The sequence below is a fragment of the Passer montanus genome, unplaced genomic scaffold, assembly GCF_014805655.1.
Source record: "Passer montanus isolate IOZ18808 unplaced genomic scaffold, ASM1480565v1 scaffold51, whole genome shotgun sequence".
NCBI classification, from domain to species: Eukaryota; Metazoa; Chordata; class Aves; order Passeriformes; family Passeridae; genus Passer; species Passer montanus.
In genome coordinates this window covers 1,655,848-1,669,073 of record NW_024370041.1, presented here as the reverse complement: position 1 = coordinate 1,669,073, position 13,226 = coordinate 1,655,848, and the positions used below count along the sequence as shown (strand labels likewise).

General features: G+C 40.2%; 1 protein-coding gene across 1 annotated transcript in view; it reads right to left on the bottom strand.

The window, feature by feature from the left end:
• Positions 1–13,226, bottom strand: part of EIF2AK3 (eukaryotic translation initiation factor 2 alpha kinase 3) — a 42,574-nt gene that overhangs the window by 4,417 nt on the left and 24,931 nt on the right. Inside the window, exons 5-15 of the mRNA XM_039723918.1 lie at positions 12,430–12,664; positions 12,013–12,175; positions 10,993–11,130; positions 10,332–10,454; positions 9,568–9,788; positions 9,125–9,237; positions 7,914–8,036; positions 6,539–6,688; positions 4,737–5,505; positions 634–801; positions 8–109 (exon numbers count right to left, since the gene is read on the bottom strand). Of these exons, the coding sequence (XP_039579852.1) occupies positions 8–109; positions 634–801; positions 4,737–5,505; positions 6,539–6,688; positions 7,914–8,036; positions 9,125–9,237; positions 9,568–9,788; positions 10,332–10,454; positions 10,993–11,130; positions 12,013–12,175; positions 12,430–12,664 (2,305 nt within the window). The remainder of the gene's footprint in view (positions 1–7; positions 110–633; positions 802–4,736; positions 5,506–6,538; positions 6,689–7,913; positions 8,037–9,124; positions 9,238–9,567; positions 9,789–10,331; positions 10,455–10,992; positions 11,131–12,012; positions 12,176–12,429; positions 12,665–13,226) is intronic.

Genomic DNA, 13,226 nt, shown 5'->3' with positions numbered 1-13,226 from the left:
CACGTACCTTGACCCTCTCCATCTGTGTGCTGAAGGGGTAGAGCAGCTCAAAGAGAATCAGTCCCAGGGAGAAGATATCCACCTTGTGCGAATAGGTGTTGCCACAGATCTGAGAAGGCAAAGTCAGGGTCAGGGCAATCAAGCTGCTGCCTGCAATTATCTACAAAGTAAACAGCACCCTTGCAAGTTCACCTGTGCAAGTCACCAGCCCTGTGCAGAGCTGGAAGTTCTGTTGGTGAACTTCAGCAATGAGCACCAGGGAGCAAGGTTCTGATCCTCAGCTCCTCTGTGCTGCAAAGCAAAATGTTTCACTGTGCTTAACCTCATGCACAAGAGTGTGTTTTTCCTCAATTAAGTGGAATCTTTTACAGTTACCTTCCTATACTGCATTAAAAACAAGACAAATGAGCACATTCAGTCTGAATAACTGGCCACTGTTTTTGCTATAACAAATATATACATTTGAATATTAGTTTTGGAATTCAATTTAGGTCAAAACTCTATTTTGATGAGAAAGAGTTTAAGTGATGTGATTGCAAATGGTTTACTAGGAATGCCTGATCTTAGAGCTCCCAAAAATTCAGGGCTCTTCCAGGCACTGCCAAGCACAGCTTTGGAGAAGAGAGCACAAACCTGTTCCGGGCTCATGTAGAGTTTGGTCCCTACTTGTCCTGTGTGCCTGGCATAAGCTGGCATTGGGGTCAGAACTGATTCCTCCTCCTCATCTTGGTCCATAGCAGTCACCAGTCCAAAATCCCCAACCTTTACTATGTCATCCATTGTGAAAAATATATTGGAAGGCTGAGAAAACAAAGAGGTGAAAAGAAAAGAAAGTAAGTAAAAAAGTGACTGTATTTCAGTGGTTATAGCACTTGGTTCTAACTCAGAAGCTGTCAAGGTTAAAAACACTCATAAAAGTGCTGAAGAATAGCAGTTAAGAATTGTAACTATTCAGTAAAAGGAATTACTCCTGCATTATCCACTGTCTTTTCCTGAAGCTCAGACTGCTCATTTCTTGTCATTCAGCAGAGTTTACCAGCAGCACACAGCTCTGCTGAGGAACACACACAGAGTCAACACTGCTGGGAACAGCACAGGAAAGTTACCCAGCCCACATGACACTTTGACACCACATGCTGCAGTGCCATCTCCTGGGCTTGGGTATTTTAATCCCCAAGTGCTAAAGTAATTTGCTGTATTACTAACCAGCACACAGCACATCATCTCAGTGTTAAATTACAGATACAGTGGGAACAAGGGCTGATTTTCAGTGCAACTGTGCAGTTTAATGTGGGAACAGCTGTTTGCATAACAGAATTAAAAGTTTACTTTTGATAGAAACCTAAGAACTTTGCAATTCATAAAGGCAGCAACAGTGATGATCTGGCTTAACTCTCCTTTAGCTTGTTTGCCACACACCTCCAATCCTTGGCTTAGCCTATTGATAAAAGAGACTGGAACAGAGCTGTCCCTTGGCCAATGGTGCACATCCAAGAGAGTTTTTCAAGAAATCTGCTTCCTGGCTGATAGAACAGCACGCACCAAAAGAATGATTATTCCCTTGAAATATAACCACTCCAGCTGGGTTACAAATACAGACACAGAGTTTGGGGGGAAGAACAGACTGATCCTGCAAGGGGAAGGAAGCAGCAGGATGCTGTACAGGGAAAGCTGTGAAGAGGCAGGTGGTGCTGGGCAAGCTCCTCTCAGAGCTCCTGGGCCCTTGAGGCTGGGAGAACATGGTCTGTGCTCTGCTGACATAAACCCTGCAACAGCAGCAGGCAGACAGATAGAAGGCAATATTTTCCCACAAGATAAAGGACTGCGTTTCAAAGTCCATCTGACTTCCTCAGTTAAAGGCAAACCCACTGTATGCACAAGAAACAAGACAGACAAAAGGATTCTTCTTCTTGGTTGTTGGTTTTTTTTTAGGCAATGGCCAGCTCTGAGGGAAGCACTAGAGAAACAGTTCCACAGTGCCCACACCTGCCTCTGCCTCCTGAGCCAGCTCTTATCCCTGTATCACTGTGTTTCCCTGTAATGGGTGTCCAGCCCTTTGGAGTCACAGTGCCTTCAGGGCACAAAAGCCACTGCCCTGTAAACCCACAGTGTCTTCAGGCTCTGGCTGAAGCATTTGCAGAGCACCCACCCTCAGTGCACACCCACAGAGGCAGAAGCCTTGATCTCAGTATTTTAATGCTCAAGGAATAAACATCTCCATTAAGAGTTTGTATCCCACTGCCTTATCTCCTTTCTCCTCCAACGAACATACAAGGCAAGATTTGTCTTGCTTCCTGGGGAAAAACTCCTTGTAACAGAAAGTTTATTTTAATACCTCTCTGGCTGGACACACACTGCCTCTGAACAGCCTTGCACATACTTTCTACAAATACGGGGAATGGACTCTCTGCTATTGCAAAATACCAGCAAAAAGAAACCACCAAGACCACATTTGGGAGAAGAAAAAGCCTAAGGCAGAAGCACACAGTTTCGATTTAAATCATCAGCAGAGTACAATCAAATATAACCACCCTCTAGTTTAGTTATCTTGCCACCTGCACAAAGAAATTTCTCTCCATATTCCTCAGTTAGAAAAAGTATTCTCATTTTTCCACATGAAGAAGCTTCTCACACATCTGGAATACTCTGTTTAATTCAATTAATGCTGCAAATGTATCCAAGCCTGTTCTTGCAGTTCTGTGAAACTGATAATTTCTTTTGAGCTGCCAAGCATGACCGACAGCTTATCCTAGGAATAACAGTAAATTCACTTGACAGGCAGACTTTTGTTTCTGCACTTCATTTTCTTCAAAAGAATTTGAACTTTGACCTTCATTTGCCCACATAAATTCCTACCATCTTGTCACTGCAGTATCCCTGATTAGCAGGAGCCTAATTAATGCATTTTTAATGTGCACTGTTAATTTAAATATTTAGATTAATTATTGGAAATTTTAATATGCCCATATAGAAATTTATTTTCACATAGATCTACCAGCTTTTGTTGGGAGCAAGAACTGGCCTCTGCTATCACTGAGCTCTGCCTGCAGCCAAGCCAAAGCAACTCTGCAGTTATTCAGTTGTTAGTGCTGGCACCAACTCAGGGCTGCATGACCAACCTCTTGGACAAATTACAAAATTAGATGAGATCTCTTCCTAGGAGCTTCTGAAAAGTATAGAAAATAATTAAATCAACTGGCTGTTGTTTTGACCAAATTAACACATAACAGACAAATAAACTCTGGGATCCAAGAATAACATCTATACAAGCATAGAAAGTTTCCTGAAGGAGGAAGGTGTTCATCCAGGGAGATTGTTTCCAAGTTGGTTATACCAAGTAAACAAAATTAAATCTCTTGTTCAAACTGCTGCCAGCACTGAACTTTTAAGATGTTCCAACAAAACAGTCCACACCTGCTGATTAAGACTAATACATTTTTAAGTGAAGATCTAGGTAAGGTTTACTGAACATTGAGCTCAGTGAAAACTGCAGAGGGCTACACCTGACAGTATTGTTAAGAAAGGTTATTAATTAACATGTCTAGCAATGTATTAGTACAGGGGTTTAATTACTTTTATGGTCAGTTTCTCAAGCACTAAAGATTTGTCAGATAACTGGTTCAAGGTAATTGCCTAATGCTGATGGGAAAAGAAAATACTTGGAAGGGCTCACGAGTTTTTCTAACTCTGACATATCCTTTGAGGATTATTTAATTTGAACCTCCTTTTACTGCCACATCTGACATGGTATTTTTTATCTTTTGCTTCTGCTGATGCCAAATTACCATCTGAGAAGCCACAATCATTTCAGTAATTACCCCACTGAGGCAGGCTACTAATGCCTCCTCAAACTAGCAAAGAGAAACAGAACTGTCCACATTTGGCCAAAGGGATCAATTTCTCAGACCTAAACCTAATAAAACTAACTCTGGCTGGGCTCATCAATTACATTTATTTATTTGGTAACACATACTGACACTTCCAGTGCTTTAAGTTGCAGCAAAATCAGGCACTAGCACAGGAGGATCACAAATAAAATGAAAGAAAATGTACAAGTTACTCCTGACTTCAGTTACACTAAACACCAGAGGTGCAAACCACCTTTCCCAGTCCTCACTGTCTGGATGCTGTAAGACATTAAAAATGCTGTGCATCCTTCAGAAAACTTCATTGTGATAGCTGGCATTGGCTCACAATTCTGCTCCAGAACAGTTTACATTTCAATCCCAGAGAAGTACTGCTTAATTTTTACTTTCTCTAACCAAGAGTAACACTGATCATTTTAGGCTGTATTGCTATAGAAAGAAGGAAAATACCAGAATTAGAATAACAGAATTATTTAGGTTGGAAAAGACTTTTAAGATAAGTCCAACTGCAAGCTCCACACTGCCAATTATCTGCTTCACTTGAAATAGTAGAACAGGATCCAAAATAGCTTTGTCATACAGCTCAGCACTGAACAACCCTGTACAAAGAACATGAATTAAAAATACCACAGGACAAATGCCACTGATCTGTGCCAGGTACAAGAAGTCTTGCTGTAAGAAAGACTTTAATTGCAGTAACAAGTGACGAATATTTATTTCCTGGAGCACTGCACCTCCAGATTATTGTACAGAAATTAATTCAGCTTTTTTAACACCCATGCTGAGGTCACTGAGAGGAGTCAGCTATTTTGGCAGGCTTTGCCTGCAGTGCCACATTCCTCCCACATACAGCAACCTATGGATACAAACCTTGAGATCCCTGTGCATTAATCCTTTGCTGTGCAGAAAGTCAACAGCTTCAGCAATCTGCAGAAAGATCTGCAGACACTCTGTCCTTTCCCTCTCCTCTATGGTGCATCTTCTGCTCATCCAGTCTTTAAGGTTCTCTTTCCGGCACAGCTGCATCTGGATGTACAGATACACCTTTGGAGAGGTGGGCTTGACTTTTTCTGCAGTGTTTTTAGAAAGGTCCAGGCTTAAACTCGTTGGCCTTGGAGGAGAAACAGAGAGGGGACTTCCTGAAGCAGATTTCTTGTTATCAGATTCCTTTGTAGTTTTGCCTTTATCCTCAGAAGGACTCTCATTGTGTGAAACATCAACTTTATCTTCCTTACTAGAGGCATTTCCACAGCCAGAATCCTCAAACACAATAGAGGAGGAAGTCCCTTCCTTCAGATGTACAACAGGAACAGCTGAAGAACAAATTTCCATGGAGGGTCCCAGCTCATTACTGTTGATAGTACTGTCTTCTACATCACAGCCTGTAAGGACACTGTCCTGAAGGTTTAACAGTGGATCTTCTGAGTGCTGCAAGTCCCTGTTGTCTGTGTCAGAGAATTCCAGAGGGGAAAACTGGCTTCCAGATGAATCTGACTGACCACAGGGTATCCCCACAGACCTCACCCTCTCCGATGAAGCTGCAGTAACTTCAATGTGTTCCTTTGTAGAAAATGGCTCTGTTGTGATCTTAAATGATGGGACATCCATTGGGCTGGGAGAACTGAGAGGCCAATCAGTGCTGGAAGACAAAGTTGAGAGATCAATACTAGAGAAATTGTAGCAGATTCCAATAATTTCACTAGAAATGCACTTCTGAAAGCCCACATTTTAACAACTGCTACCCCTGACACCTGTGTCATACTGCAACAAGGAGTGACTACCCAAGTGTGGGAATCACCAATAACCAGGATTTAGCATCTGTGTCTTAGCAAGGATAATGTTTTCTCATTGAGACCAAAGTGTTGATAAAGGAATATTTAACAAGCTCTACTGCCTGGATTCCTAATGTGCAATCAGGCTCATCTACAGTTTGAAAAAATCCACCCCTTTGGAACATGCACTGCAAGGACTATTTAAAGTGCCTTGGAAGAATTACAGCTGTGAAATGTTAATTTGATGCCTGAAATATAAAGGTCCCTGTATTCTAAAATTTGTGAGGCGTGTTAAGATGTTATTATGAAACCACCCAGCAATCTTGTATTAGGCCTCATTCTATAAATGTCAACATACACCCACTTTTTCCTCTCTCTTCACGTTCTCTAACTCCTTCATCTAATTTCCCATTTTTAACCTACTTCTACCAAGCTTCACAAATCCTCAGTCTGATTATCCCTCATATTTCTAGTGAAATAAATTAAATGAATTATTGGAGTACTGTATCAGGTCCATCTAACTCAAGACATTGAAGAGGAACAAAGCAGTAGAAAGGAACAAAGAAGGCAGAGATGCCAAAGTTTGCAATTGAATCACAGCAGCAATGCTCCAACCTTCCAATCACAGCAAGGTTCAGCTACACAAGTTCAATTAAGAACCATGCAATGTTTCCTAAGCTGAAAGAAGGACCTTAACACAAGAGAGGACCCATAAATTAAGAACTTTATGCAGAAGTGTGATATATTTGTATCTGTTCAACTGAAAAGTTGTCAGGCTAAATTAACAACCACCTCTCTTCCTAGACAGTCTCTCCATCTTCCTGGATCCTCAACCAGTTTTTCTAGTTCTCTTGACATACAATCTCAAATTCAATTGTTAAAAAGAGCCCCATGAGTTACCTTTCATCTTTTAACCACTGCTCATCCATCTTTTCCTGCCATCTCTCAGGGGGAGCTTCCAGCCATGCATTGAAATACCGAACAATCCCTGGGTGCTCGAGCTTAGCCAGAGCCTTGACTTCCCTCATCACCTTCTCACGAGCCAGCTCCCTACGGTTTGGGGTGAGGAGAAAAAGAGACATGGTCACAAGAAGCAACAGCACAGCACAAAAATTTCTGCAAAGGAATTTAATCAAAGCTGCCCCAGTAGACACCAGGCCAATAGCATTGCTTTTCACATCAAAACAAAAATATGTCTTAAATTCCCCAGAGTAACTCCTTTAACTTAGAAGTATGGAGGAGTAGAATGTGCTCACAATGGCTCAATATTCAGTGTTCCCTTTTCACAGGATAATTACAGACAGCAAAAACAAGAAGAAATTAATCTTCCTCTTAACTGTTCTCAAGGACAGAAAAAAAATATTTTAAACAGCAATATTCTACAGGGATGTAGAAGACACTGACACACAAGACAGACAGCAATACCTTAGTATTTGTTTTTTAATTGGCAATAGGTAAGGAGGTTGCATAAGGACTATTTCTGTTCTGTGGACAGGAAAGCAGGCAGCCTCCTGTTTTACTGAAGTAATTTATCTCTCTTCATAAGACTGTAACTGGATCAAATAAAGTCTGATGGTTTTATTTAATGGCTTTGAATATTCTTGGAAAACAAGAATCTAGGCTACCTTAAGTTTCTGAACAAAACCTTTAATCTTAAATAGTTACGCTTATTTAACACATTCAAAAGAATAGTAATTCTAGATTTCATAGCTTTACCCCCTCCCTCTTGCTGTTCTAACTTGAGATTTGCAGCAGCAGTGTCTCCCATCTCCCACTAAAAGGAAGTGCTGCAAGCTCTGGGTAGGGTAATCCAGCAGCATGGCTTGACCACCTATGACTGAGAGAAAAGGTAGGGGTTGTGGGACCAGAAAATGAAAAAAGTGGGCAAAAGGAGTCAGAAAAGGAGGTGAGGGAGAGAGAAAAAAAAAAGAGAAGGTGGAGTAGGAAAGGTAAGGAGAGGAAGGAGAGAAGCACATTAACAGCACTACAGTAACTGGTCCTGTTAGCAAAGGCTCCATTCACCAAGGAAATCCCTGTGGAGCAACATCCCCACAAAGGGATCTGTGATGCAAGTGTTTGAGCCAAGCAGGTCAGCTCTGCTGGGACTGCATATGCCACATTCTCTGTGCCAAAACTGAGACAGCCCCCCATTAAAAAGTACGTCATTCACCCTAATGAAATATCTGGGAAATCAGCTCAGGAGCAGATGGTTCTCTGTAGGATGGGATCCCACCACTCATTCATTATTCTGTGTCCCAACCCATCCATTCTTTACCTGTTGGGCAATCGGATCCTCTTGATGGCATAGTTGCAGTCATCTACTTTATTTCTGGCTTCAAAAACCACTCCAAAACCTCCACGACCCAGACACTGGATTGGTTCAAAATCTGTCAGATATCTGGGAAGAGAGGGGTGTGTGGAAGGGACAGAAGAAGGGAAGGAGGATAGAGGAGAAAAATGCATTAGTACAGATAGAAAAATAAAGTAATTTATGACCACAACTGAAGTAGTTTTGTACAGGCAAAACATGTGCAGAATTTTTTTTTTTAACCTGCTCACACACTGTGAGCAATTCACTATCTATGAAATGGACAGTTGCTAAATATGTATTTATGCAAAGCCTATCACAGGCCAGCAGAACCCATTCTGCATGCACTGGACAAACTGGTTTTCAGAATAGGTTAAAAAAGAGGTTTTTCAGAATACCAGATTGCATGCCTACTGGATCCTGAGTTTACAGCCCATGTTTCTATAGCCGAGTATTTTCTAAATCATCATTTGCCTTTAACCCTACCCCAAATAACTGTTTCTGCAACTAGTCCTTCTAGTCCTGGGATTTTTCCCTCCTCACCACAAATCAATTAATGCAAAACCAGCACAACATCCCATCCAAAACATCACTGTTCATATACATCACTGCTTTTCTTCTCCTCATTTCAAACACTCCAGTCTTTACTTTCATTGAGTTACAAATGTACAGGAAATGGTCACATTTGCTCTAGAGCATAATGGCATGCCCCTATTAAGCCTTTTGTCTTAACCAACTCCTTTGGAAAACCAATAAAGATTTTATTTCAAGTATAGACTGTTTATTCTGCAGGGTACATAAGATGTCATCTGCTTCCATCTGCAACTGCCTTTCTCTGCCTTGCACCATAAACACAGGAACAGATGGAGTAGACACTGATTAAGACCTACAAGGATCAATCTCCCATTTTGCTTATCAGCAAGAAGTATGGGAGCAATACTTCTGATCACATGTAACCTGTTGACTCTCTGGAATTTCTGAGACTAATCATAACTGCAATCTCCCATGAGTAATGGGGTCACAGAGTCCTTTGTGCCAGTTGCTGATTATCCTGGGAAGTCAGAGGACTGGGAGTTCCTAGGTAAGAACAGGTGAACACCTACTCTTTCTATCTCCAGACAGCATTAGTAGCCACACTGATTAAACACCCTGTTTATGTTGTGTTGAACAGACCTCACCTTGACACATATCCAGAGTTCTTGGCATCACTCCAGCTGTTGTCTTTAATGTCTCCACAAGTGGGCTCATACTTACAATCAGTCTGACACTGTGTTTCAGACTCCTTCCGCAGCTAACAAGGATTTCCAAAACAAGAACAAAACAAACAAACAAACAAAATCAACTCCTTGAGTGCCTGAGATTGGTTTGTACCCTAGATATGGCATTAAATAAATATCTCCAGACACGTCAGAAGCAGTCTAATCTGCTTGCTGAAGCAGTTAAGCAAATTGTATGTGGCAGCTGGCAGCCTTCACACACAGATTAAACAATAAATTTAGGCTTTTGATTTTGTTATCTCATTAGTTATTAACTTATTAATATTACTCATTGCAGAGTCCAAACTGAAAGAAACAGCTAAAAGAATTCCTTCTGTATTTGGGATTCTGAAAAAAATACTCACTCTGCTGTAAGGGTGGGGGTGGAAGAGTTTGCGCACAATGAAGGTGGTGGCCACGATGCAAAATAAAATGGTGCCAACAATCTCCTTCCACCAGTGGAGCAGAAGAACAGGATCCTTTTTGCGAATGTTCTTGTAATTTGTGTCGTCAAAAAATCGAACCGTGATCTGGTTGCTGCGTTTGTTTCTCTCCCTCTTGTAGTAGGGTAAGTAATAACCATTATCTGTGTATAAAACACACCCAGAGAACACAGATTTACCTGCAGGTACCTACAAAACAACTCTGCCTTCTCATTAGAGGTCTCCTCAACAGATATGGTGTGTTTTTATTTCTATGCCTCATGATTTTAAATAAGCAAATTCATTTAATTAAGGTTGTGGACAGCAACTAGGTCTCTCTAGCTTTAAACCAGAGTATCTTCCATATGGGAAACTTGTGACAACCATCCTGAGTCTCCAGCACTGTCAGTAAAATCTGAAAAAAAAGTAATTCCCAAGATTTTTCCACTCCAAACAACTCTCAGTGGCAACAGCAGCACACACAACAGCTCTTCAGTGGCAATTCCTGGCACTGTGTTGTGCTTTACGTGGCACTAATTGTACCTACATTGCAATCTGGAAATCCTAGTTTGGGCAATAATTTCCTAATTCATTAAATATTTTAAAAAATACACATATTTAAGGTCTAACAAATGGACATTTATTGAAATTCTCAGATAATAAAACGTGGGTATTTGAAACACTTCTATGTCTGGAACTTCACCTACCATATGGGTACTGCAGAACTGAGAGTGCTCCATTGCTGTACTCCTCATGAGAATACTTGTCATTGCTGAGACACTTATCAAACTCATCAGAGCCCACCAACACTGGAGTCCTGGAAGGAGACTCTAAGCACAGAAAAGACAAAATTCTCTGAGCTTTATTTCAAGTACAGACCGCTCATTCTGCAGAGTATATAAAATGTCAATTGTTTGTAAAATTCTGTTCTCACATTAATTTAAAGAGAACTCCAATTGCATAATTTTACAAAATGCCTCTTGAATCAGGTAATGAGAAGTAAATTTTATAGAAGGAAACATTAAGAAAGTTAGTTTAAGGTAACAGTTACTTAATAATTCTTCCCCTGGACTAGTCAAGTCACTCATATTGACATCACTGCAAAAAATTCTTCCTCTTTTTGTTGAAAAAACTGATTAAGAAGACCCAACATTTAATTACTAACAAAGACTCTGTCAAATCCATAGTAAAAGAAAACAGACATTAAACATTTAATTAGAAAAAAACCCACTTAATACAGCACAGAGATATTCCTGAAGTAGTTTACAGTTGGAAACATCAGTCTAGTCTGAAACATATTGGAAACCAGAAAGATGCCCTGTCTTTTTTGAGCTAAGATACTACATTAAACTCTGAACTGTCACTTACGGATTAAAGGTTTCCATTTGATTTTGGGAAGAGGAATAATTGCATTATCATTCCTGGATTCCAGAGCCTTTGGGTTGGTTGGGAATTTCTCAAAAATTCTGACTGATGACTGAAGATACAACTGGCCCCTGAACATACCTAAGTAATAAACAAGGAAATGTATTAGTCTTTAGATTTGGTTCTCTTCACTCCTGGAATAAAAATGCCTAGTCAAAACACATGGTTAACAACATTTTTAAAAATATTTCTGCTTATTCTGAGAACCTGAGATCCTGACTCTGACTGGTAAGCTGGATGAATTCAAGTAATATTTTCCCTCCGTTCTAGGAAAGCAAGAGTTCAGAACATCTCATTTTTACTGCTGGAAAGCTGGTGCTACAGGAAAATGCCAGCAATTTTTAAGAGCTGTAAAGGAGTCTGGGATTTGCAGCTCTAAGACCTCATTCTAACTTCCTACCCTTGTAAATGTTGCACAAAACAACCATTACCAGGAAGGCTGCAATGATCTGTCTTCTTTCTAGTGTTATTCTTTATGTGTTATTCTAACCATTAACTGGAAAGCTACAAGATGCAAAGACTTAGAGAAAAAGGCTTAAGGCAAACCAAGTCTTAGGAAACTAAAGCACATTTACCTCCCAGAGACAGACAGCTGAGGAGGAGGCTCTCCAGCCACTCTATTTCAAATTGTCCCAAACCACATCCAATGGATCCTGACAGCTGGATGAAAACTAAGCCATGTAAAATCTTATCTGAATTTTCTTCACAGTATGTTACTGCAATCAGTGTACAAATTAATGGGCAATAAGACTGCTTCATTAGCTGTCTACCTGTCTTCTGAAGTTTCAAGATTTTTAGTCATCTCCAGTGTACTAAGACTATAAAGCTATGAACATTTCAGAATCAAAATGGATAAGATTTATGGGTTTGAAACCTACCGGTACAAAAAGATTTGCTTTACTACAACCTCAATAGAGAAATGAATAATGTTTACTACAGAAAATGCTGCAGGTGGTGTCTCACCCAAATAGACACTGGATTCTGTGGCCCCTCTGGCAGCTTCCACAAGATCTTCTTCATCTTCCAGTATCTCGTTATTTGTTGTGTAACTCGTGTCATCAAACAGACTGATTGGAATTACTTTGCCATCCTTAAGCAGCCATGCAGAAGCAATTGGAGTGCAAAACTGAAGAGGAGAGAGGTAATTGGAAAATGAATGTAGTATTAATGAGCTATTAAATAAGAATAATAAAAAACAAAGTGCTTAAATTTCTTGTTTAAATTTTTGTAACAGATGCAGCAGCTCAAAGTCAGAACTTCAGTTAAAAAATTACAAGCAGATGTGTGCTCCTTTACAAAGACAGTGCCTGAAACCAAAGATGAAAGACATTTTCAAAACATCTACTTTTGTGATATTTAATATTCTGTCTTTCCCCCTACCTGGTATTCCCATTCCAGATGTCCTCCTCGTCTGTTAAAAGCCATCACCTTCCAGTCAGCCACAGAGACCTTTATCACTGTGTCTTTCATCATAGCTTCCTGCTCATCCACGTCTGAAATAATTTTTGTTTCTTCTTTGTTCATAGTTGATTTAAAATTGCTCTCAATGTATCCTGCTCTAGTTTCAATATCTGGGACATAGCGCAGCTCAAAGTGACCAACACTGAAATTCCACCTCAAAGAAAAAGAGAAAACCTTTATAGAAACAGCTTTTATATTCCAAGGAAGTCCCAAGTCCTCTGTGCAGAAGATTTCTACACTGAATTACCTGTATTTGGCCCATATTTTCACAGTCAACTCTCAGACTATCAAACGAACAAAACTGTACCAGGAGGGGAGTGCTAATCCAGAACACAAATCAAACAAGCTGAGAAATGTTGTCCAACATGATGGGTGAACTGAGAAAAATGGTAAAATAGGGCCAATGGCACTAAGGGTTTAGTGTATGAAGGGGGAAATTAAAACCATCAAGTACTAGAGCTGGGTCTGCCTAGTAAAGAAAACATTCTGTAGCTGATGAAAGCAGTAAGTACAAAGCTGTGAGGAAGTGGTATTTTAACAAGCCATTTTCCTCTTCACTAATTAAGTGGATTTAACTGGAAACAGAAGATTTTTCAAACTGGAAAAGGGACTATGATTTTTTTGTTTAACCCCACATACAACCTAACACAGATCCCTTGGCAAGTACTTCATGAAACCAGGACTACTCATGTCCCATAGGTTAACACCAAGAAAAG